The sequence below is a fragment of the Lissotriton vulgaris genome, chromosome 8, assembly GCF_964263255.1.
Source record: "Lissotriton vulgaris chromosome 8, aLisVul1.2, whole genome shotgun sequence".
Lineage (NCBI taxonomy): Eukaryota > Metazoa > Chordata > Amphibia > Caudata > Salamandridae > Lissotriton > Lissotriton vulgaris.
The window spans coordinates 466,515,905-466,543,043 of record NC_141696.1 but is presented as its reverse complement, the minus strand read 5'-3'; the positions used below and the strand labels follow the sequence as shown (position 1 = coordinate 466,543,043).

At 41.6% G+C, this 27,139-nt stretch overlaps 1 protein-coding gene across 2 annotated transcripts in view; it reads left to right on the top strand.

Annotated features, from left to right (window-relative positions):
- LOC147697186 (granulocyte-macrophage colony-stimulating factor receptor subunit alpha-like) overlaps positions 1 to 27,139 on the top strand; it is a 328,625-nt gene that overhangs the window by 184,391 nt on the left and 117,095 nt on the right. For both annotated transcript variants that reach the window (XM_086934253.1, XM_086934255.1), the window contains exon 7: positions 19,114 to 19,256. In XM_086934253.1, the coding sequence (XP_086790379.1) occupies positions 19,114 to 19,256 (143 nt within the window). The remainder of the gene's footprint in view (positions 1 to 19,113; positions 19,257 to 27,139) is intronic.

The window sequence follows — 27,139 nt, the reverse complement described above, 5'->3', positions numbered from 1 at the left end:
GACATTCCCTTTCTCCGCTACTACCTCCAAGGATTCCTTTACCAAACTTACGTCGTATTAGACATCGCTCTTCGTCCAATAAATCCCTGAACAACCATGTCTTCGGACCATGCAAAATCCAGGAACATTACTGTAAACACATCGAGGGGGCCAGTAACAGGAACTATTGATCAATTCTTCAAAAGAGTCACAATTGTTCTAGAAAAAGAAATAGCGGACACTGAAAAGCGCTTATCGATGGACCTGTTAACCGGTAAGCGCTCCTCCCTAGGTTTGATTGGGAACGCCCGCTCTCCAAATTTGATCGCCTCTGACTCCCAGTCTTCCATTATTCCTTCCTCTGACATTAACTCACTTTTGCTTTTGGGAAACGATGCGAGGGACACAACAATTCAGACACTCAGTAATGAACCAGAACCAGAACAAGAACCGGTTCCTGAAATAACTCTAGTCAGCCCCAACGCATCTAGACTATCTAGTTCCCCAAATCTCTCCATCTCCCCTCCACCTCCCTCAGACCAAATAAACAATCATACCAAGAAACGAAAGCGACAATCTTCCCCCACCTCTTCCAGTACAATCACCATCCTGAACACAACCACCGCCCCGCCAACACCCCCCCTGCTTAGCACGGCGCAGAATACCCGCACCACGACAGGACTATTTCCTGAAATGGAGGCGGAACTTCTCTCCAGAATAGAGGTAATAGTGAAGGCACTTATGCTTCCTCTTCTGGAGAGAACAAGACTAATAAGCTCCCATTTAGAAAATTTGGGCAAGCAAATAGAAGAAAACACTGCGGCCATTATCAAACTATCCTCACAACCACACAAACACCTAGCACAAAACCCCACAGGCCAAAACGCGCCTCCACTGGCCCAACCATCTACCAGTAGCGCGTCCCTGAAACCTGGAATCACACAAGGGAAAAAAGTGGTAGCAAAAACCTCAAAAGAAACAACAAATAATGAAACCCCGAAACCACCTAACAGCAATCAGGTAAAAGACGGGGCGAAAGCAACCGTAAGGGGCAAAAACTCGACAGGGAAGAATCCTGCAGCAAGAACCCTCCCTGCATCAAACACTAACCCTAACCCCCCTACGAACCCCATACCAACTAGTGAGCTGGGCGAACAGTTACCACAGCGCCCATATAGACCCAGACGCAGGATAGTTGATTTACCTCCTGAATCTGCACCTTACACAATCATAATGGCAGGAGTACCAGAACTAGCTGAAGGGGTCAGAGAATCTTACCATGCGTTAAAAAATAAAACCATTTATTGGTTGAAGCAGAACAGACCCCTCCCTGCACATGTCAATGGGGAAATCCTGTCGGTCAGGCGGGCTGTCTGGGTGGGGCCAAGGCCGAAAGACAAAAGAGGGGATGTGATAATTATCAATTTCAAGGATCACAGGGTGGTAAGAACTATAGGCGATTGGTATGAGGTTACAGGAGGGGACAATATTTCAACACATTATGTCAGCTACTTCTACCCACGGGAATTAATTAACAAGCCAACTCACCATCACATTAGTAGGCAGGGCCCAGAGCGGAGAGAAGTAGGCTACCAATTCACCCAGAATCAGTTTTTAAATCAACTCCAACATCCACCATATCACCACCCCTACCAAAATAACCTGTTCAATAACAATTACCACCCGATACCTTCAGACTACAACATACCTATATTCAACCTAAGCTGAAAGACTCTAGCATACGGAGTAAAACAAACATGAGGCCCATCCGAACTCATAGGGAACATAATCCAGACTCAGACATGGTCACAAGAAAAATGGAAGACGGGCTAAATAAAGGACAGATTTCCACCAGGAGAGTAGAAAATATCCAAATAATGTTCTGGAATGTTGCGGGTCTCCGAGAAATTTTTTGGGATGGAAGTATACTAGACTTTGTCAAAGACTGTCAAGTTGTGGCCCTTCAGGAAACATGGCTTACGAAAGAAATGCACCTTATAGGTTACAAAACCTACTCCTCGGCAGGGATCGCAGGAACTCATGGAAGAGCCAAAGGAGGGCTGGCAATTTACATATCAAACACCATACCAGGCCTGGAAGTCACAGTACTTAGTCTAGAACCTAACTTCCAAATTTTAAAGCTGGTTTTCAAGACAAAGAGGACAGTAATTCTTGCTAACCTATATGACAATACAGGGGAAAATGAGAGGCTAAAAATGCTGGGGGCCCTTTGCAAGAAATTATCTAGTGGCGCAACACTAAGACCAGGGGTGGAACCCGCAAGCATCGTATGGGGAGGTGACTTTAATCACCACCCCTGTACGATGTCAAATAGTGATGTCTGCGGGATCGGAGGCGACTCAGAAGCCCAGATAACCCACTTTAGTCATTCAGCGGTGGGTGATCTATTAAATGAAACTTTGTTGAGGTTGGATCTACTTATATTAAATCAAATCAACCCCTTAACCGGAAAACTGGATCCCACCTACCTTGGCAGGGGCCATGAAACAACCGTCGACTATATTCTTATTACAGCATCCCTAGTAACCAGGACCGCAAATTTTAAAACTAAAATTAACACCCTGAGCGACCACTCAGCCCTAGTTTTTGATCTAACCTTGGACCAAGGCCAGCCAATAGCCCAGACCATAATGTCTACCCTTACCCAAAATAATTTACAGCTCACAAAAACAAACGGCTACACCCTGGGGTGGGGAAAGATTGACCCAAACGAGCTGACACATAAAGTGCTAACTGAAGCAGAATCTGCTATATTGAACTGCTTAGACCTTGAGGCCAGTGAAGAGAATGTAATATCCCATTTTAAACTAATATTAGTTAAAGTAAACAAATGCCTTACTAAGAAACAGAAAGGGTCTAAGGAAAAAAAGGAAAGAGGTTGGTTTAGCCCAGGATGTACCGCCGCCCATAAACACTTAAAGAGAGCACTATCAAAAACAGCAAGAAACCAGGAGGAGATTAGGATCCTGAGGAAACAATACAGGCTCGCGTGTAAAGCGCGTAAAGAGGAACTAAAAAAGGCCCTATGGGATCAGCTGCATGAAAGTTCACTCAATAAAGACAGCAATCGGTTCTGGAAGGTGGTAAAAGCACCGTTCCTGAACGACACAGATGACCATCCTAGCATAGAAGTGGCCATCGAGGGCCAAACCTGGGTCAATCACTTTGCTAAGATCTTCGGACAAACCCAGGCTGTAGTCCCCATAGACAGAAGTCACTCCCCAAATCAGGATAAAGTATTCCGAATCCCACTGGAAATCCAACTACATGAAGTAATCACGGCAGTTAATGCTAGTAAGAGTGGAAAAGCGCCAGGTCCGGATGGGGTCCCGGTCGATTTCTTTAAATTCAAAATAGAACTGTGGGCCCCCATTATAACTAGGGTGTTCAACGCAACAATGCAGTGTGGTCTACTTACCTCTTGGACACAATCTATACTGGTACCCATTTTTAAAAAGGGCAATAGAGAGGAGGTGACTTGTTATCGACCTATTTCCCTCCTCGACTCACTGGGGAAAGTACTGGGAAGAGTGGTACTCCAGCGTTTGCAGGATTGGGCAGAGGATACCGGGGCCCTCTCGGATATCCAGTATGGCTTCCGAGAGGGACTTGGAACAACGGAACAAGCCCTGAACCTGGCCCTTTTGTTGGGAAAATACGTGTCGGCAAAACGCGGGAAGGTCTACATGGTTTATGTTGACCTTTCCGCAGCTTTCGACTGCGTATCCCACGCAAAATTATGGGCGTTGCTGTCCGATATGGGAATTGACGAGGCCCTGGTGACTTTTCTCAGAGAACTCTACTCGAACGCCTCTTCCAGGGTGCGTTTCGGAGTACGGGGTGAACTGTCGGAATCTTTCTCCATAGAGCGTGGGGTCAGGCAGGGGTGCGTCCTTGCCCCCTTCCTTTTCTCCCTCTATACAAATGGTCTGGAGGTGGAAATGCTGAGGGGGGGTCTGGACCTGCCCCGAGTGAACAAGAGACTGGTGCCCGCGCTCTTGTACGCGGATGACGCAGTGCTTTTAGCACGCACCCCACGTGAGCTCCAAAAATCCCTGAATAGTTACGCTAAATTCATGAGCGACCTAGACCTCCACATACATATAAAAAAAACTTATGTCATGGTGGCAGGACAAGCTAGGAAACAGGGAAAAGCTATCTTCTAAATAATGAAAAGCTGGAAACCACCTCCCAGTACCCTTACTTAGGGATTATGATAGATGAGAGGCTCACCTGGAGAGCAGCCATAGAAGCGCGCAAGCACCAACTGCTCCGCTCTATCGCTGCCCTAATGAAATTTGCCCAAAAATTGGGGAAAAAGCCTCCGGTAGAATTACTCAAGATCTATAGAGCCAAGTGCCATTCCATCGCACTATACGGGGCGGGCCTATGGGGACACAAAAATACAAATGCCCTGCAGGTAGCAGAAAATATCTTCTTGAGATTCTTGCTTGCGGTCCCAAAAAGAGTCTCCACCTACGCCTGTCATGTAGAACTGGGACTTCCACACATTGAAGATCTGGCTAAAGTTGAACCAGTACTTCTTTGGCGCAGAATATGGGTCTCAACAAAAAACACACTCACCAAAGCTATTATCATGGACTGCATGACTCTAGACAGGGCTGAAAAAATAGACTGGCTCATATATGTAAAGAAACTTTTTGCAGACCTGGGAATGCCGGAGTACTACCACAATCCTGAAACCATCGGCGAAATACCAAAAAAAGAACTAAAGGCAAAGGCGTTGAGCCATTTCGAAGAGCTTCGCATCACCGTGGAGATCAGGAAACAATCAGTACAGCACTCCATAGCAGTTATGACCACCCTGGAAATGGAACCTTACCTAACCTACGTAAACTCGCAGTTTGAACGTTTCTTATTAACGAGATTTAGGTTGAACATTTTTCACAGGGTGGTAGCATTCCCTAAAAGAAACAGCTGGGAAGAATGTTTAACTCCTTGCCCATGCGACGAACTATCAGAGCAGTCAACAATGCATACTGTTTTGTTTTGTAAATTCTATTCTGCTCACCGCAAATTATGGCTAATCCCTCTGCTTCGATCTCTACATCTTAGAAGATGCCGCCCTGCTATGTTACGGTTACAATTTTTAAACTCGGCTTACGTGTGTAAAGTTGTTAGCACCTTCCTAAAATGCATTTTTAAGCACAGGCTAAACCTTCAAAATAATAATCTCTAAAACTCTTTGATAAAACAATGATGATTTTTTACTTAACTGAATCTTAATCTGTAATGTCAAATTTTATGAAATGTCTGAACACTTTTATGGTTTTCTTTGTAAAAATGAAACCGAATAAAGATTTTACTTTACTTTACCTGGATGTGCTATAAGGTCATAAACTAGATAAGATGTCCCTAGAACTATGATCAACACTTTAAGGAAACCACAGCCATGATTGAGTGTAAGATAAATTACCGATTGAAATGCTGCTTGGGTGGGTTCACCCCCACAAGAGAAAGGGAAGTGTGAGGGATTCAGAAGGTGGAATCCCATTGTGTTTTCCGCATTGAGAGAACTATAAAATGAGGGCTCACTGATGACATGTAAGCAAGTTAGAGGTATATGAGCTGCACAAACATGAGTTTAATATATATCTACAGTTAAGGAATGTGCTAATGGGTTAATTGAACTTCGGGATCATAACCGAAGAGTAAATATAGATATTTAAATGCATCAAAATGGACATAAGTAATTGCATCATATTTCTTTATCAAGGATTGAACCTCTTCTTTCACTTGAGTCATATCAGTCCATCAGAAAAAAAAGTCCAACCTGGATACATCCAACATTCAAAGTAACTGGAAATTCTAAAAATTATTCAGCCACCAGTCTTGAAATTTCTCTTACCATAAGTTTAATGTTCTGAGGTGACTGTATGGCATCACCATTTTCAATATCTGAAACAGTAATATTTACTGAGCCTGTGATAAGGATATCAAACAACCAATCCCATTTTTAGGATGCACATATATGCACATATGGGACACATGTATCATGTTTCAAGTTTTTATTGTGCCTTTGCAAGAAGACATAAAAATAATCAAATAGACATTCCAATGCACTCCAAGGTCCTCATTACAGTGGCATGGAAAAATGTCCCGGATTCCTCGTCGCTGGAGTTACAGATACTGGGGGTATGCCCAGCATTTGCAATAAAGATTTCTTTTTTGCTGATTCTGATTAGGATCAGAAACAAGGACTGGCACAGCTAAAATGTTAGGCAACTCCTATTAAAGAAAAGTCTAATTAGCTTTGCTAGTGCTTGTTTTTCTGCCTGCCATTATCAAAGTTACATTGCCAATGTTGGTATCTCTTATTTGCATGTGAAAGTAACAAGGACCCCCTGGGTAGTATAGATCTATAGACTCCTAGGGCAGGGTAGCAACAGGTGCGAGAAAAAATCCTAGGACATCTAAGAGTATGTGTGAACAATCAGGTCAAACCAGTGATCAGGAAGGAATAATCAAAAAATTAACAGTTTTTATAAAAAGTATATTTTTAATCAATATATTTAAAAATCATATTATGAATGACCAAAAAGTCAAACCATATGATGGATATTAAAAATTCTTTGGTTACATACAGTTGTAATAAACAAATAGCATAAAACTCATATTCAATACAGTGAAATTTATCGACAAAAACATATATTTAGCAACTCAGGTATTGAAAAAAGCATAAAAACTCAACGCGCGTTTCGGCAGAGAACCGCCTTCTTCAGGAGACACAGATTAAATCCTGAAATACATTCATAAAGGAAGAATAAAAAAATGTTATCTATACATTCATGATTTTATATCAACATATCGACAAATATATAACAAGGTGCAAATGGCAAAAAAAAAAAAAAACTTATTTACTAATATCAACATATTAAAACGACATTCCTTACTTACTAACTGGTCTTGACTAACAATTTGTTCACTCAGAGCCAATGATTGGCAGAATAGTATCTAGCGATTGTACAGTATCTGACTCAGCAAGAGTTGTTCATTGAAACAGGCCCGTCATCTAGAGACACCTATTGACATTTCTATAGTCCAACTAATGTTTACTAAATTCAAGGTAAACAAGAGTACATGTAGCCACTTAAGATGATAGAGATTATAAACATATTTGATCAAGTGGCTCACATTACATGTTTAGAGAGATCGCGATATAACATAACATAGCACTCAATAGATGACGATATACTTACAACAATGGAGACTCTATCCATGCAGTAAAATAACGGAAGGTGAAATCTTCATATGTTTTAGGGAACATGTAATTATAGACTGATGGTAATCCTAATAATAGAAATAACAATTATAAGTGGGGTGAACCTAGGACATATTTATCTAAGGTCAAGCACAATGGATCAAACACTCTGGACAAGACATGTGGATAGTCCTGCAAGTTCAGAAATGATCAATAAGACGGTAAGCAGGGGTTAAAGGGGGTTCTCAATATGATAGAACCTGCACTCGGCAACAAACTTCATTGTAAGATATTAGACAGAGTCATGACTATTCGTTGCCCGTGGTTATATATTTACCTGATCTCTGTACTAATATTCTATAAGCCGTCAGTGATAATATGATCAAACGATGTCTTGGACAGGGGCAACCAGCTCATTCCTGTTCAAGGTATGCAATATTTAACTCCCAACCGCAATCTCACAACTGCTGGACGGATGGAAGCAGTGGGAAAAATAGAAAGGGGCCAAAATTACTAGAAAGATAGTTGATCTGTATATGTACACATCTATACATGGTCAGAGATATACGTTATTTAAATAAGGTGTAATGAGGGCACATGATTCACAAGTGCCATGTCAGTACCTGAAATTTAACAGATGGAGAAGACGATATATGATGTAAAGGGGTTAATCTTTCGAAAAACGTTGATGGCAGTATCGCTGGTATTTCATGCCGGATGGGAGAGAATATGGAATAAAAAATAGAGAGATACTGGCTTACTAATCATTGATAATATATTCGATCTCAATGATTATCTCCATCTATTAAGCTAATGCTAGAAAAATCATTATAAGTGTCCCAATTACCTTTTTAAAAATAGAATAGTAGTCTGTAGTATCAAGCCTGATGCAAGTCGACTGGTGATGACACCTTGTTGTAGAAATTTAAAAAAGCCTCTGAAAATAGAGTCACGATAGGGAATTAGTATAGTTTAAATCTCACTATTGGTAAAAAGCGATATAGTATATAATATAGCGAAGTCTCAGTGCACCCAGCGTGCCCAACGCAACGAGGTTCTTACCGTAAATCAGTTGATAGAAGACGAACAGCAAGATGGTGCTGCTCCGACGTTCGTGGTGTGGGGACCCGTCCTCCACGCAAATAGAAGGTAGCCACCGGACGATAAATTCCTTATTTAAAGAGAATGTTTGGCGCGAAAAAGCCAGCAGCACTCGTGGTGTCTGTAGATCTCAAGGTAGGACTAATGGGACAGAGCGATCCTAAGCGTGTCCCAATCCAAGATGGCGTATAAAACGCTCGAGTTTTACCAATTCCATAGGCATAGAGGCGTGTCCATTTGTGGAGAACATATAAGGTTTATTTATCAGAGTATTATTAGTAATACTAATCATCTCAGGAAAAATAATAATTTTAAAGATAATTTAGAGAAAAAGAGATCTAATATGGTCAGTCGATATTTGCCATTACTACTATAAATATATATGCGTAAATCTAACATATATATTGAAAAACCAGCGAGAGGGGGATATAGTATTGCAATATATTCGGTGGTTCCTAATGTCGATCGATCTGGAGATAGGACTAGTGGAATTTCAGAGGTCTTGAACATGTCCTAATTGAATATGGCGCGAAAAAACGCTCGAGTTCTCAGTTTGTCCCAACTCAAAATGGAGCTTAAATACATTCGAGTTTTCAATCTAGTGGACATAAGAGCGTTTCTATTCATGGGACATTTATATGAATTGTTAATCAGGATGTTCTAAATAATATTGCTCATCTCAGAACATTAAAGATCTTATTATTACGAGCACTAACTGCAAATCAAGATAAGAGATGTTCAACATGATCAGTTGGTAATGGTTAATGGTTATACCTATCATAAATTATATATGTATAGAATAAACATATATATGGGGGACCAATTGTAATAGAGAATCGGTTACTGTACTGGAAGTGGATAATTGAAGGTACCTATAGGATGGCATTCTCCCAGGGAATTTCGGCATTAAGGCCTTTTTTGAAAGTTCCCAGGGAGAAAATCCAAAAGACTTCCCTTTTCTTTCTGACCTGGTCACCCCCTTTGTTGCTAGGGAGTCTGATTTTTTCCAAGATGCGCCACTTAAAATCGTCTGGAGCATGATGGTTTTCAGTGAAGTGTTTCACCAAAGGGGCTAGATGTTTGTTAGTCCGAATAGCTGACCTGTGTTCTGTGAGCCTAGTTTGGACAGATCTGGAGGTCTCGCCCACATAGCCAAGCTGGCATGGGCACAAAATGAAATATATACAGTTAGTGGTTTTGCAGTTCCACATGTCTAGGGCAGAGGTCCGACAGCCACTATGCTCAAAAAACTCGCCTTCAATGATGTTACTGCAGGATTTACAGGATGAGCATTTTACAGTCCCTTTAACAGGGAAATTATTACTGATTGATCTTTGTACAAATTCTGACTGAACATTACCTGTCGTAAACCGAGAATGCACAATGAGGTCTTTGAGATTTTTGTTTCTCCTATGTGCGAAGATGGGTTTATCTAGTTTATTACTAGTGGGGTTCGAATTCAGAATATGCCAATTCGAGTTGACAATATGTCTTACTGTATTGTCCAGGGTAGAATGTTTTGTGATACATACCAGTTGATCATTAGTTACTGGTGGTTTTGTTCTGAGGAGGTGGTCACGGTCGTAAAATCTAGCTCGTTTATACGAATCTCGGACCAACCTATGTGGGTAACCTCTATTTAGAAATTTCTGTCTCATAATTTTAGCCTGGATATCAAAATCTGCCAAATTGGAACAGTTTCTTCTGACTCGGAGAAATTGGGAGAAGGGGATACTCTCTCTTTGACATCGTGGATGAAAACTCTTAAAATGAAGAAGAGTATTTCTCGCTATTTCTCGATATTAGTCAAAAAGAATTTGATTACCTCAACAGCCATCAACATAAAACAGCATGCATTTATGGCATGCCTAAGATTCATAAAGACCTCACAGACCCCCCTATAGACCCATCGTTTCGACGATAGGCACAAATACAGAACCGCTCTCTAAGTTCATTGATTCTTACCTGCGTCCGCATGTACCTAAAATTACCTCTTACATTAGAGACACAGGTTCAATGATATCAAAAATACGGGGCGGGCCTATGGGGACACAAAAATACAAATGCCCTGCAGGTAGCAGAAAATATCTTCTTGAGATTCTTGCTTGCGGTCCCAAAAAAGAGTCTCCACCTACGCCTGTCATGTAGAACTGGGACTTCCACACATTGAAGATCTGGCTAAAGTTGAACCAGTACTTCTTTGGCGCAGAATATGGGTCTCAACAAAAAACACACTCACCAAAGCTATTATCATGGACTGCATGACTCTAGACAGGGCTGAAAAAATAGACTGGCTCATATATGTAAAGAAACTTTTTGCAGACCTGGGAATGCCGGAGTACTACCACAATCCTGAAACCATCGGCGAAATACCAAAAAAAGAACTAAAGGCAAAGGCGTTGAGCCATTTCGAAGAGCTTCGCATCACCGTGGAGATCAGGAAACAATCAGTACAGCACTCCATAGCAGTTATGACCACCCTGGAAATGGAACCTTACCTAGCCTACGTAAACTCGCAGTTTGAACGTTTCTTATTAACGAGATTTAGGTTGAACATTTTTCACAGGGTGGTAGCATTCCCTAAAAGAAACAGCTGGGAAGAATGTTTAACTCCTTGCCCATGCGACGAACTATCAGAGCAGTCAACAATGCATACTGTTTTGTTTTGTAAATTCTATTCTGCTCACCGCAAATTATGGCTAATCCCTCTGCTTCGATCTCTACATCTTAGAAGATGCCGCCCTGCTATGTTACGGTTACAATTTTTAAACTCGGCTTACGTGTGTAAAGTTGTTAGCACCTTCCTAAAATGCATTTTTAAGCACAGGCTAAACCTTCAAAATAATAATCTCTAAAACTCTTTGATAAAACAATGATGATTTTTTACTTAACTGAATCTTAATCTGTAATGTCAAATTTTATGAAATGTCTGAACACTTTTATGGTTTTCTTTGTAAAAATGAAACCGAATAAAGATTTTACTTTACTTTACCTGGATGTGCTATAAGGTCATAAACTAGATAAGATGTCCCTAGAACTATGATCAACACTTTAAGGAAACCACAGCCATGATTGAGTGTAAGATAAATTACCGATTGAAATGCTGCTTGGGTGGGTTCACCCCCACAAGAGAAAGGGAAGTGTGAGGGATTCAAAAGGTGGAATCCCATTGTGTTTTCCGCATTGAGAGAACTATAAAATGAGGGCTCACTGATGACATGTAAGCAAGTTAGAGGTATATGAGCTGCACAAACATGAGTTTAATATATATCTACAGTTAAGGAATGTGCTAATGGGTTAATTGAACTTCGGGATCATAACCGAAGAGTAAATATAGATATTTGAATGCATCAAAATGGACATAAGTAATTGCATCATATTTCTTTATCAATGATTGAACCTCTTCTTTCACTTGAGTCATATCAGTCCATCAGAAAAAAAAGTCCAACCTGGATACATCCAACATTCAAAGTAACTGGAAATTCTAAAAATTATTCAGCCACCAGTCTTGAAATTTCTCTTACCATAAGTTTAATGTTCTGAGGTGACTGTATGGCATCACCATTTTCAATATCTGAAACAGTAATATTTACTGAGCCTATGATAAGGATATCAAACAACCAATCCCATTTTTAGGATGCACATATATGCACATATGGGACACATGTATCATGTTTCAAGTTTTTATTGTGCCTTTGCAAGAAGACATAAAAATAATCAAATAGACATTCCAATGCACTCCAAGGTCCTCATTACAGTGGCATGGAAAAATGTCCCGGATTCCTCGTCGCTGGAGTTACAGATACTGGGGGTATGCCCAGCATTTGCAATAAGGATTTCTTTTTTGCTGATTCTGATTAGGATCAGAAACAAGGACTGGCACAGCTAAAATGTTAGGCAACTCCTATTAAAGAAAAGTCTAATGAGCTTTGCTAGTGCTTGTTTTTCTGCCTGCCATTATCAAAGTTACATTGCCAATGTTGGTATCTCTTATTTGCATGTGAAAGTAACAAGGACCCCCTGGGTAGTATAGATCTATAGACTCCTAGGGCAGGGTAGCAACAGGTGCGAGAAAAAATCCTAGGACATCTAAGAGTATGTGTGAACAATCAGGTCAAACCAGTGATCAGGAAGGAATAATCAAAAAATTAACAGTTTTTATAAAAAGTATATTTTTAATCAATATATTTAAAAATCATATTATGAATGACCAAAAAGTCAAACCATATGATGGATATTAAAAATTCTTTGGTTACATACAGTTGTAATAAACAAATAGCATAAAACTCATATTCAATACAGTGAAATTTATCGACAAAAACATATATTTAGCAACTCAGGTATTGAAAAAAGCATAAAAACTCGACGCGCGTTTCGGCTGAGAACCGCCTTCTTCAGGAGACACAGATTAAATCCTGGAATACATTCATAAAGGAAGAATAAAAAAATGTTATCTATACATTCATGATTTTATATCAACATATCGACAAATATATAACAAGGTGCAAATGGCAAAAAAAAAAACTTATTTACTAATATCAACATATTAAAACGACATTCCTTACTTACTAACTGGCCTTGACTAACAATTTGTTCACTCAGAGCCAATGATTGGCAGAATAGTATCTAGCGATTGTACAGTATCTGACTCAGCAAGAGTTGTTCATTGAAACAGGCCCGTCATCTAGAGACACCTATTGACATTTCTATAGTCCAACTAATGTTTACTAAATTCAAGGTAAACAAGAGTACATGTAGCCACTTAAGATGATAGAGATTATAAACATATTTGATCAAGTGGCTCACATTACATGTTTAGAGAGATCGCGATATAACATAACATAGCACTCAATAGATGACGATATACTTACAACAATGGAGACTCTATCCATGCAGTAAAATAACGGAAGGTGAAATCTTCATATGTTTTAGGGAACATGTAATTATAGACTTATGGTAATCCTAATAATAGAAATAACAATTATAAGTGGGGTGAACCTAGGGCATATTTATCTAAGGTCAAGCACAATGGATCAAACACTCTGGACAAGACATGTGGATAGTCCTGCAAGTTCAGAAATGATCAATAAGACGGTAAGCAGGGGTTAAAGGGGGTTCTCAATATGATAGAACCTGCACTCGGCAACAAACTTCATTGTAAGATATTAGACAGAGTCATGACTATTCGTTGCCCGTGGTTATATATTTACCTGATCTCTGTACTAATATTCTATAAGCCGTCAGTGATAATATGATCAAACGATGTCTTGGACAGGGGCAACCAGCTCATTCCTGTTCAAGGTATGCAATATTTAACTCCCAACCGCAATCTCACAACTGCTGGACGGATGGAAGCAGTGGGAAAAATAGAAAGGGACCAAAATTACTAGAAAGATAGTTGATCTGTATATGTACACATCTATACATGGTCAGAGATATACGTTATTTAAATAAGGTGTAATGAGGGCACATGATTCACAAGTGCCATGTCAGTACCTGAAATTTAACAGATGGAGAAGACGATATATGATGTAAAGGGGTTAATCGTTCGAAAAACGTTGATGGCAGTATCGCTGGTATTTCATGCCGGATGGGAGAGAATATGGAATAAAAAATAGAGAGATACGGGCTTACTAATCATTGATAATATATTCGATCTCAATGATTATCTCCATCTATTAAGCTAATGCTAGAAAAATCATTATAAGTGTCCCAATTACCTTTTTAAAAATAGAATAGTAGTCTGTAGTATCAAGCCTGATGCAAGTCGACTGGTGATGACACCTTGTTGTAGAAATTTAAAAAAGCCTCTGAAAATAGAGTCACGATAGGGAATTAGTATAGTTTAAATCTCACTATTGGTAAAAAGCGAGATAGTATATAATATAGCGAAGTCTCAGTGCACCCAGCGTGCCCAACGCAACGAGGTTCTTACCGTAAATCAGTTGATAGAAGACGAACAGCAAGATGGTGCTGCTCCGACGTTCGTGGTGTGGGGACCCGTCCTCCACGCAAATAGAAGGTAGCCACCGGACGATAAATTCCTTATTTAAAGAGAATGTTTGGCGCGAAAAAGCCGGCAGCACTCGTGGTGTCTGTAGATCTCAAGGTAGGACTAATGGGACAGAGCGATCCTAAGCGTGTCCCAATCCAAGATGGCGTATAAAACGCTCGAGTTTTACCAATTCCATAGGCATAGAGGCGTGTCCATTTGTGGAGAACATATAAGGTTTATTTATCAGAGTATTATTAGTAATACTACTCATCTCAGGAAAAATAATAATTTTAAAGATAATTTAGAGAAAAAGAGATCTAATATGGTCAGTCGATATTTGCCATTACTACTATAAATATATATGCGTAAATCTAACATATATATTGAAAAACCAGCGAGAGGGGGATATAGTATTGCAATATATTCGGTGGTTCCTAATGTCGATCGATCTTTTTGACTAATATCGAGAAATAGCGAGAAATACTCTTCTTCATTTTAAGAGTTTTCATCCACGATGTCAAAGAGAGAGTATCCCCTTCTCCCAATTTCTCCGAGTCAGAAGAAACTGTTCCAATTTGGCAGATTTTGATATCCAGGCTAAAATCATGAGACAGAAATTTCTAAATAGAGGTTACCCACATAGGTTGGTCCGAGATTCGTATAAACGAGCTAGATTTTACGACCGTGACCACCTCCTCAGAACAAAACCACCAGTAACTAATGATCAACTGGTATGTATCACAAAACATTCTACCCTGGACAATACAGTAAGACATATTGTCAACTCGAATTGGCATATTCTGAATTCGAACCCCACTAGTAATAAACTAGATAAACCCATCTTCGCACATAGGAGAAACAAAAATCTCAAAGACCTCATTGTGCATTCTCGGTTTACGACAGGTAATGTTCAGTCAGAATTTGTACAAAGATCAATCAGTAATAATTTCCCTGTTAAAGGGACTGTAAAATGCTCATCCTGTAAATCCTGCAGTAACATCATTGAAGGTGAGTTTTTTGAGCATAATGGCTGTCGGACCTCTGCCCTAGACATGTGGAACTGCAAAACCACTAACTGTATATATTTCATTTTGTGCCCATGCCAGCTTGGCTATGTGGGCGAGACCTCCAGATCTGTCCAAACTAGGCTCACAGAACACAGGTCAGCTATTCGGACTAACAAACATCTAGCCCCTTTGGTGAAACACTTCACTGAAAACCATCATGCTCCAGACGATTTTAAGTGGCGCATCTTGGAAAAAATCAGACTCCCTAGCAACAAAGGGGGTGACCAGGTCAGAAAGAAAAGGGAAGTCTTTTGGATTTTCTCCCTGGGAACTTTCAAAAAAGGCCTTAATGCCGAAATTCCCTGGGAGAATGCTATCCTATAGGTACCTTCAATTATCCACTTCCAGTACAGTAACCGATTCTCTATTACAATTGGTCCCCCATATATATATGTTTATTCTATACATATATAATTTATGATAGGTATAACCATTAACCATTACCAACTGATCATGTTGAACATCTCTTATCTTGATTTGCAGTTAGTGCTCGTAATAATAAGATCTTTAATGTTCTGAGATTAGCAATATTATTTAGAACATCCTGATTAACAATTCATATAAATGTCCCATGAATAGAAACGCTCTTATGTCCACTAGATTGAAAACTCGAATGTATTTAAGCGCCATTTTGAGTTGGGACAAACTGAGAACTCGAGCGTTTTTTCGCGCCATATTCAATTAGGACATGTTCAAGACCTCTGAAATTCCACTAGTCCTATCTCCAGATCGATCGACATTAGGAACCACCGAATATATTGCAATACTATATCCCCCTCTCGCTGGTTTTTTTCAATATATATGTTAGATTTACGCATATATATTTATAGTAGTAATGGCAAATATCGACTGACCATATTAGATCTCTTTTTATCTAAATTATCTTTAAAATTATTATTTTTCCTGAGATGATTAGTATTACTAATAATACTCTGATAAATAAACCTTATATGTTCTCCACAAATGGACACGCCTCTATGCCTATGGAATTGGTAAAACTCGAGCGTTTTATACGCCATCTTGGATTGGGACACGCTTAGGATCGCTCTGTCCCATTAGTCCTACCTTGAGATCTACAGACACCACGAGTGCTGCTGGCTTTTTCGCGCCAAACATTCTCTTTAAATAAGGAATTTATCGTCCGGTGGCTACCTTCTATTTGCGTGGAGGACGGGTCCCCACACCACGAACGTCGGAGCAGCACCATCTTGCTGTTCGTCTTCTATCAACTGATTTACGGTAAGAACCTCGTTGCGTTGGGCACGCTGGGTGCACTGAGACTTTGCTATATTATATACTATCTCGCTTTTTACCAATAGTGAGATTTAAACTATACTAATTCCCTATTGTGACTCTATTTTCAGAGGCTTTTTAAAATTTCTACAACAAGGTGTCATCACCAGTCGACTTGCATCAGGCTTGATACTACAGACTACTATTCTATTTTTAAAAAGGTAATTGGGACACTTATAATGATTTTTCTAGCATTAGCTTAATAGATGGAGATAATCATTGAGATCGAATATATTATCAATGATTAGTAAGCCCGTATCTCTCTATTTTTTATTCCATATTCTCTCCCATCCGGCATGAAATACCAGCGATACTGCCATCAACGTTTTTCGAAAGATTAACCCCTTTACATCATATATCGTCTTCTCCTTCTGTTAAATTTCAGGTACTGACATGGCACTTGTGAATCATGTGCCCTCATTACACCTTATTTAAATAACGTATATCTCTGACCATGTATAGATGTGTACATATACAGATCAACTATCTTTCTAGTAATTTTGGTCCCTTTCTATTTTTCCCACTGCTTCCATCCGTCCAGCAGTTGGGAGATTGCGGTTGGGAGTTAAATATTGCATACCTTGAACAGGAATGAGCTGGTTGCCCCTGTCCAAGACATCGTTTGATCATATTATCACTGACGGCTTATAGAATATTAGTACAGAGATCAGGTAAATGTATAACCACGGGCAACGAATAGTCATGACTCTGTCTAATATCTTACAATGAAGTTTGTTGCCGAGTGCAGGTTCTATCATATTGAGAACCCCCTTTAACCCCTGCTTACCGTCTTATTGATCATTTCTGAACTTGCAGGACTATCCACATGTCTTGTCCAGAGTGTTTGATCCATTGTGCTTGACCTTAGATAAATATGTCCTAGGTTCACCCCACTTATAATTGTTATTTCTATTATTAGGATTACCATCAGTCTATAATTACATGTTCCCTAAAACATATGAAGATTTCACCTTCCGTTATTTTACTGCATGGATAGAGTCTCCATTGTTGTAAGTATATCGTCATCTATTGAGTGCTATGTTATGTTATATCGCGATCTCTCTAAACATGTAATGTGAGCCACTTGATCAAATATGTTTATAATCTCTATCATCTTAAGTGGCTACATGTACTCTTGTTTACCTTGAATTTAGTAAACATTAGTTGGACTATAGAAATGTCAATAGGTGTCTCTAGATGACGGGGCCTGTTTCAATGATCAACTCTTGCTGAGTCAGATACCGTACAATCGCTAGATACTATTCTGCCAATCATTGGCTCTGAGTGAACAAATTGTTAGTCAAGGCCAGTTAGTAAGTAAGGAATGTCGTTTTAATATGTTGATATTAGTAAATACGTTTTTTTTGCCATTTGCACCTTATTATATATTTGTCGATATGTTGATATAAAATCATGAATGTATAGATAACATTTTTTTATTCTTCCTTTATGAATGTATTTCAGGATTTAATCTGTGTCTCCTGAAGAAGGCGGTTCTCTGCCGAAACCCGCGTCGAGTTTTTATGCTTTTTTCAATACCTGAGTTGCTAAATATATGTTTTTGTCGATAAATTTCACTGTATTGAATATGAGTTTTATGCTATTTGTTTATTACAACTGTATGTAACCAAAGAATTTTTAATATCCATCATATGGTTTGACTTTTAGGTCATTCATAATATGATTTTTAAATATATTGATTAAAAATATACTTTTTATAAAAACTGTTAATTTTTTGATTATTCCTTCCTGATCACTGGTTTGACCTGATTGTTCACACATACTCTTAGATGTCCTAGGATTTTTTCTCGCACCTATCTCTTATTTGCATGACATTCATTATAAACATGGCGCTCTGGGACGATGAATAAGAAAATGTATTTCTAGTTCTCTTAACAGAGGTCTGTTGATTATTTTCTGAATATCGAATATGAACTCAAAAAGCAAACGTTGGACCTGGTTCACAAAATTTATTCTAGAAGTAGGTATGTCCTGTTCCAGGGTTATTCTAAAAGCAAGACATGATATTCAGCCTTTGCATGAGTAACCAAGTTTCTCATGGATATTACTCACAGAAAATGCTTGGGAATCAGTCAACAAGATTCAAGTGTAACTCAGATCTAAGTTAGGCGAAAAAAACTTTGTGAATCAGAACCAACTTTTTTACCTATGAAGACATGTATGACATTGCTTTCTGATATTGGCACTTTATCAATTTATAATTAAAATTTGAACCTTACTTGTTTATATAGTATTTCTTTGATTTACAAAGTTTTCATCATTTATCTCTTCATACCTGTTTGTATAGTACATTTATTTTTTAGGCCATTCTCTACTTCAATGGTAGTCTATGATAGTCTGAAATAAATCTACTTTTTCTTTAATTACACTAGTGAATCAGGTAAACAAATATTTGACCAAATATTCTATTTCAGAAAGGATGAATCCTCCCAGAAACATCACAGTGTTACCGGGGTCTGATACTTTGACACTAAAGTGGGAAAAGCCAAAAACAAATTATCCCGCCGCAGATGCGTGCTTTGAGTATGAATTCATCATAAAGAGCAAAAACAGTGAGGTAAGAGAATATCAGCACTCTGTGAATGATTTTCTGACGGATTAATCTTGATTTTTTTGTCTGTGCTTTTCAGCAGAAATGCACCATGAGTTCGGAATGAAATCACTAGTGCTTTTTTTTGCTAAAAGGTGCTAACAAGTTCTCCAGCATTCCTCCCACAACACTGCTGAGTGGTGGGCAAGGCAAAGTTTGCCTAAATTGGATTAAATTAAACCGAATAAATTAAGTTTAGGTCTTCATTTCATCAAACAGTCAAATTGTTGTATTTTTAACTCATAACGCATAGTGAATCACATCCTATAAGTTCACTATCCGTGGCCATAAAACAAAAACAAAAAATCCTTCACCCGTGTAAAAAGTGTCTGAATGCAGTCAATGGGTTAAGAATTTTGGTTTTTAAAAATATAACGGAAATTACAATTTGGTCTAAATGACTATTTTTTGTTGTTAGATCTATGTAATAAGATTTGTACATAATGCAGTTACAGTACACATCAGGTGTAATTAAAACACAAGGGTGTTGTTAACTGACTTCGAATACAATATACGACGCGTTTAGGGATATATTACATTGGTCTGAGGGGGTATGCATCCCCTGGATCTGGAAGTGTCTATCATACACAGCACGACATAGAAAAGATAGGCATATCCCTAGGCAAGCGGTCAGTGTACAGCTGCAATGATTATAACTCTCCATGGCAGTGACATGTTTGAGCTAATTAACTATGAGCAACCGGATAGCTCAGAGGGATCAAGGGTAAACATTACCTCCTCGTTCTGTCTTCTTGTCCCATTCCTTAACAGTGAGCAGCTAGTCTGCTACCCAGAAACCTAAAACCTAGCAGAGCTTTAAGCATTTTCCCCAATATGGCGCCATCAATCCGGTGAGGATAAAGGGGGAAGTGCGCAACACCACATCCTGTTCGTTTTTTTCTGACTCTCGTCAGTTTCCTTTTGCCTAGCGGAGCTGTTGGATCGGGTGAGTTCTGTCTCCATGTTTTATGTGTTTTGTGGCCGGCCTGCTGTAGCGGCCGTTTTTGTCTTATTTGTGGTGAGGGCTCATGCTTGCATTATGCAGCTTTTCGCGGCCCGCTCTAGTGGCCTCTTGTGCCTGTTTACTTTTTCCCCGGCTCTTCACCTGTTACATGCGCACCTCTCCGGCGAAGTCCCTGCGCGCCCTGCTTTAGCGGGCAGGGATTATCTGTCTTTCCCGACCGCGCTGAACGCCCTTTTGGGATTCCTGCATCCTGGTTTTTTTTGGGAGTTTCCGGTCGCTCTTTTATGCGTCCGCCCCCTTGCTTGGTACAGCGAGAGGTCCGTGGCCTCGTGACTTTGTTTCTTTCAAAACGGGTCTGTTTTCTTTTGATTCCCACCTCTGCTGTTGGTGTTTGGTACCCCTTACACTTTGCTTGCGCTACCATGGATGCTCCTGATGCTGCTCCTACTCTGGGTGCTCTTCGCCTCCTGATCAATGAGGCAGTTGCTAGTGCTTTCCGGGCTCGGGAAGCGACTGGCCCTTCAACCAAGGTGCCTCGTGGGTCTCTAGCTCAGCCTGACCCTTCTGCTGAGGATGTGGGGACCAAGGAGAGTGATTGTGTGCGTGGTAGCTTTGTTCAGGGTGCGGAGCTTTCTGACTTGTTTGGCCATTTGTGTGACAATTTGGGTTTCGCTCCTCCTACAGTGCCAGATGTCCTGGAGGATTACTTTTTTACTTAATAACGCCAGCCGGATCCTGAGTCCTTACCCTTGCATGGCGTTGTGAGCAAGGTGCTTGCTCATGAGTGGAAGGATGTGAATAAGTCAGTCTACCCTCGCTTTTTTTTGGATAAGCGGTATCTTTGGAAGGGTTTGCTGCTGAGTTCCCTCAGTCTGTCAAGATGGACAATTCGATGGCTGGTTTTTCCACGCAGGGTCTGGTTCTGTCTGATGATGTCCTTCCTTCTGATGCTGTGGATAAACGGGTGGAAGGGACGGTCAAGCGTTCCTACGCTGCTTTCAACTTTGCAGTCAGGGCTACGACCTACTCCAACTACGTGGTCCAGGCCCTGCTGAAAGATTTCCAGGCCCTTGCTCTTCTTTTGCAGGACGGGGAGGATGCCTCCTCTCTCTTGGCCCTCATGGGGCTCCATGTGCGCTATTTGTTGGATATTTCTTTTGACAGTTTAAGTGCAGCTGTGGCTGTTTCTGGGCCTTCAATTGCTGCTAGGCGTCATATCTGGATGCGTACTTGGAAGGCAAAGTCTCTCAGAAGTCGGTCCTGCTTAAATCGCCCTCTTCGGTGCGGGGGTTTGGCAGTACCTTTGGTTATTCTTCTTCACAGGGTGCTCCGCAGCCATTTCGTGGCAGGGGTCCCCCTGGTGGTGCTAAGTCCCGGGCCCCCGCCAGTGGTGCTGTCCCCACCCCTTCTCCTGCGCAATGACTGTCTGCCTTTTCCGGTTGGGGGTCGCCTTTGTTTTTTTCTACATCAGTGGTTGACTCTTCCGGATGCCTGGGAGATACAGACTGTGTCGGAGAGTTATTGGATCGATTTATCCTCTCCTCCCCCGCCAGTCTTCCGAGTGACTCCCCTGCCCCATCACCCTGTGAGGCGGGCAGCCTTGCTGGAGGGTGTGTGCCTTCTGTTGCAGAAGGCGGCCTTTTGTGGAGGTTCCTCCTCTGGAGCAGGGCAGGGGTTGTTATTCAATCCTCTTCCTGGTCTCCAAGAAGGATACAACTGATCTGCGCCATGTCATGGATCTGAAGAGGGTCAAACTCTACGTTGCCAATCATACTTTCAATATGGTGATTTTGCTGTCTGTCCTGCATCTGGTGCTGCTGGGCTGTTTCCTTGCTTCCCTGGATCTCATGGACACGTATCTTCACGTCTCTATCTATCCTGCGGATCAGCAGTATCTCCGTTTTGCTGTGGACTCTCACCATTTTCAGTTCCGAGTGCTTCCTTTCGGCCATTCATCGGCGCCAAGGGTTTCCACAAAGCTCTTGGCCCCTCTGGTGGGTATTCTCCATTCCAGGGGTCTGCAGGTTTTCCCCTACCTGGATGATTGGTTGATTGTTTCTTCTTCTTTCTCTCAGGCTCTGACGGACGGGGACCAGGTGTGTCATCTTCTGGAGTCCTTTTGGGTTCCTCCTCAATCACCGGAAGTCCTCCCTGCCTCCCTCCCAGACTCTGAAGTTCCTGGGGGCTCTCTTCCGCATGGATCTGGGGATGGTGTATCACTCCCAGGAGAGACAGTTGACTTTGTTCTGTCACATTTCTTGGGTTCTGTCCCAGTCCAATGTTTCTGCACGGCGCTGGTTGCGGAGTCATGGGTAGATGGCTTCCACTCTGCATCTCCTCCCTTGGGCCCATCTGCATTTGAATACCCTCCTACACCACATCCTGGTCCACTGGGATCCTGTTTCTCAGGATTACGACGCTCCTATTCCCGTCAAGATGGAGATTCGGGCTGCTCTCCATTGGTGGTTGTCTCCTCAGTCTCTTTCCTGGGAGATTGACCTTTTTCCCCCTCCAACTGTGGTTGTGTTGTCCACCAATGCTAGTGCCATGGGTTGGGGTGCGGTCCCGGGTGCTTCAAAGGCTCAGGTTCATTGGACCCGGTTCGAGTCTCTTCAGTCCTCCAACTGAAATGAGCTGCAGATTTTTTGGTTGGCCCTGCTGTGGTTTGCTCCTCTCCTTCTCGGCCGTGCTGTCTCTGTTCAGACCGACAACCAGGTTGTTCGGGTGTATGTGAATCATCAGGGGGGCATCTGCCGGGCTCTGTTTCTCCTTTCCAGGACGAGTGGAGTCTCTTGTCTCTGACAGCTGTCTATCTTCCGGGGAGGGAGAATAGGCCTGCGGACTCCCTGAGCAGGGTGTTCCCTTCCTCTGTGGCAATGTGTCTGTCCCTGGAGGCACAGATCAGATTGTCCTCAGGTTCCGCCTATCCCTGGCTGGATCTGTTTGACTCAGAGGAGTCGGCCCTTTTTCCTTATTTTTTCAGCCTCATTCCATCTCGTCTGGCCTGGGCAATGGACGCTTTCTCCGTTCCATAGTTGCTGGGCCTCCTTTTTGCCTTCCCGCCGTTTGCCTTGATCCCCCGGGTCCTCCAGAAGATTCGGTTGGACTGGGTAGAGGTTCTTTTGGTGATGCCGGAGTGGTCAAATCAGCCGTGGTTTCCCCTTCTTCTGACTTTGTCTGTTTGCCCCCATTGGCAGTTTCCCTTGTGTCCCTTCAACCGGAGGGCTCCTCTTCTCAGCCTCTCCTCCCTGCGCCACCTACGGCTGGGAGTTTGGCACTTGAAAGGCTGAGTTTGTAGGGTCAAGATTGTTCTGTTGAGGTTGCCCAGTGCATTCAGTTGTCTAGGAGCCCTTCCACCATGAAGTTCTACGACCGTCATTGGAAGAACTTCTCCTCCTGGTGCCTTGGTAAGGGTCTGTCTTCCTCCTCTTGTGCGGCTGTGCGGGTGCTGGACTTCTTGCGGGAGGGGTTTGTCTTGGGGCTCACTGCCTCCATTCTCCGGGCACAGTGGGCTGCCATTCTGGCTTTTTGAGCTTCTTCTGTTTCTTCTATCTCCCCTTTGGTGGCTCGCTTCTTGTGGAGTTTTCTGATTCAGCGGCCTGTCTCTCACTCTCCAGTGCCGGCCTGGGATCTTCCACTGGTTGTCCAGGCCTTGACGGGTCCCCCTTTGAGCCTTTGATCTCGGTGGACCTTCATTTCCTTTCTGCTAATGCTCTTTTTCTTGTGGCCATTACTTTTGGGCGGCGGGTTGGTGAGCTTGGTGCTTTGATGGCTTCCCCCCCTTTTTCCGATTCTGCTCTGACAAGGTCGTTCTTTGTCCTAATAAGTTTTTTCTGTCCAAAATTTTGTCTTCTTTTCACTGTCAGGAGGATATTGTCCTCCCTGTCTTTTTTCCAGACCCCTCCTCCCTGGAGGAGGTTGTTCTCCATTCTTTGGATGTGCTGAGGGCTTTCCGCATCTATTTAGACAGGACCAGTGGTTTTCAGAAGGTTGATTCTTTGTTTGTCACCTACGGCCTCTCTGGGAAGGGTCTTCGGCCTTCCTTGTCCACTTTGTCTCATTGGCGTAAGGGTGCTGTTGTGTCGGCTTACTGGTCTGTTCACTGTCCTCTCCCTTCTTCAAACCAGGGTAGGTCCACCTGGGGTGTCTCCTCCTCCTGGGCCTAGCTCTAGGGTACCTCCTTGCGTGACATCTGTAATGCTGCCAAGTGGGCTTCTCCCCATACCTTTGTTTCTCATTATTGTCTTCAGTTGGGGATGGCCTTCTCAGCTGCTTTTGGTACTCTTGTTTTGTCTTCTGTACATGGTTTATGATTTGTACTGCTTTCTTTTGAATAAATTGACATGTCTGGCGCATTTCTGGTCTTTTTTTCTTACAATCACTGTGTGTTTGGGTATGGGCTCACTGTTAAGGAATGGGACGGGAAGACAGGACGAGGAGGTAAGGCCCGGTTACTCACCGGTAATATTCATCACTCCGAGTCCTGGTCTTCCCGTCCCATTCCTGTGCCCTTCCCTCCCTCCCTGTGGTTTTGTTTATGGTTATTGTTTTTTTTTGTTTTCTGGGTTCTTTGGTATTCTGCTAGGTTTTAGGTTTCTGGGGCGCAGACTAGCTGCTCACTGTTAAGGAATGGGACGGGAAGACCAGGACTCAGAGTAATGAATATTACCAGTGAGTAAACGGGCATTATGGGAAGGGGTAGGACAAAGCGGGGTGATACTAATAATGTGACTTGAGTCGGCATGCCTGGGCACGGATGAATCATAGTTCAGTAGTATCACTGGTGTCCATCTCGGGATATAATGCAGTTTGGAGGGTATTCAAGATCACGTCCCAGTTGGCTAAAATGGGGTATTTACCCAGTCCTAGGGAGTCCTCCCTGCAGAAAGAAACTCCTTTGGCTCTAGCCCAGTTGAGGATGGAATGTGACCAGGCCTTTATAGATGGCGGTTCACAAGATTTCCAGTGATTTGTAATGAGACGTTTGGCTACTGTTAAGACGAGGTCCAGAAAACATAGTAGCCCTGTGCATTTTATCTCTCGGGATTATACCCATGTTCTAAATCACCATAAGAAAGAACTTGGGCAAGATGCATGTTTGGGAAAGTATGTGAAAAACTAATAGTCATGAGTTCATTTAAGAGAACTTTAGCAATGTCTACTCTGGAGATGTACACAGCATCTACGGTGGAATGAAAATCTCATGTAGAAAGACTGTTTCAATTTTAATATAACCATACGTTTACAAATTTGATTCATGGCTTTGAAAATATAAAGAATTAAAAAAAAACAGTTTAGAAGAGTTCAGTTCGTTATTCTCAAGTATAGCATCACGTCACCTACTAGGCTAGCGTTGAGAGCTTACGCCCAGTCTTCAGTACAAGCCACAGACCATCTCCCATGGACACATACTATATACCCATGTCCCTCCTCGCATCAGGGATGCTACCTACTGAAATGTTGAATGGGTTATACGCTATGAAATGGCTATAATTAACGCCATGGGGTACAAGTACCATGATGTTTATTTCTGTGATAACTGATTCACATGGACCGTATTATACAATGAAATGCTAATAAAAACGATTAAAAAAAAATGAGATAAGGGCTGTGTAACTCCCTGGATCTTCTGTCTTTCAAGCAAAGCCTCCTCCTGCTTGTAGCAAACTGAGTCTCCAAGTGAAAAACATAGGAAATAAGGAAAAACTAGAGGACTCTAGATGTGAATTATAGATTCTTCCACTAATTCCTAATTGTTCAGGGTCCCTCGGGGTCCCTTATATAATACCCAATAACTCTGCCCCTCCAAGTTACTCATAACCTCATTACTGGTATTTGTGGGGGGGCTGAGTTACTGAGTACAACTCTGAAGTGCTCTAATTGAGGTCATAGAAGGATTTACATTTAGTCTGCTATCTTGAAACTCAAATCTCCTTTAGTGAGATACATAAAAAATTAAGTAACTTTGAATGCATTTTGTTACATTTTAACAAATCTCCTTCAGAGATGTTTACCATAGGACAATCTGAATCCACTATTAAGAGAAATTACTAAATTCTGGGAGTATTCGGGCATAAAAATAAATTGGAGAAAGTCAAGCATGTTCCCCCTTACTAACAAGGTCACACCCTATGCCCTGGACTACCCCCTGGAATGGAACGAGACGGAAGTAAAATACTTAGGGATTAAGGTTACAAGGGACAAAAGTGAATTGATGTGCACAAACTATGACAAGACCTTAGACACTCTAACAGATTCTATAACTCTCTGGATCGCGATGCCACTGTCCATGGAAGGAAGGATTTCACTATTAAAAATGGTCATACTGGCCAAAATGCTTTATTTATTCACAAACATCCCATACAACCCAGGCAAAGCATATTTCAAAGGATCCGATTGACAAGGGGGACAAGCAACCGAGCCTTAAGTGGGAAGTACTTACTCTCCCATACTCACAAGGACGATTCGAGATATCCGGTCTCGAACTATACTATCATTGCGCTCAAGCACATTACGCGGTGTACTGGTTTCACCCACCCCCCTTCATGCCACATTTAGCAGTAGAAATGGGGTACATGGACCCCATCCCCCTGTCAGGATTTATCTCTACATTGCCAAAACAGCGAGAAGCAGACCCCTTGATGGTATCATTCACCAATACCGCGTGGAGGAAAATAGCTGTCAGACTACATATACAGATGCTACACTCCCCTCGCCTGCCAGCAGAGTACCATCCAGACTTACAAGTCACTTATAAAAGGTTATGCAGACAAGTCTTGGACAGAGTCCCGATTAAAAAGTGGGGCGACCTCCATGTAGATGGGGAGTACCTAACAAAAGAACATTTTTTTGTGACAATAACCCCACTGCGATGGAACTATTTATG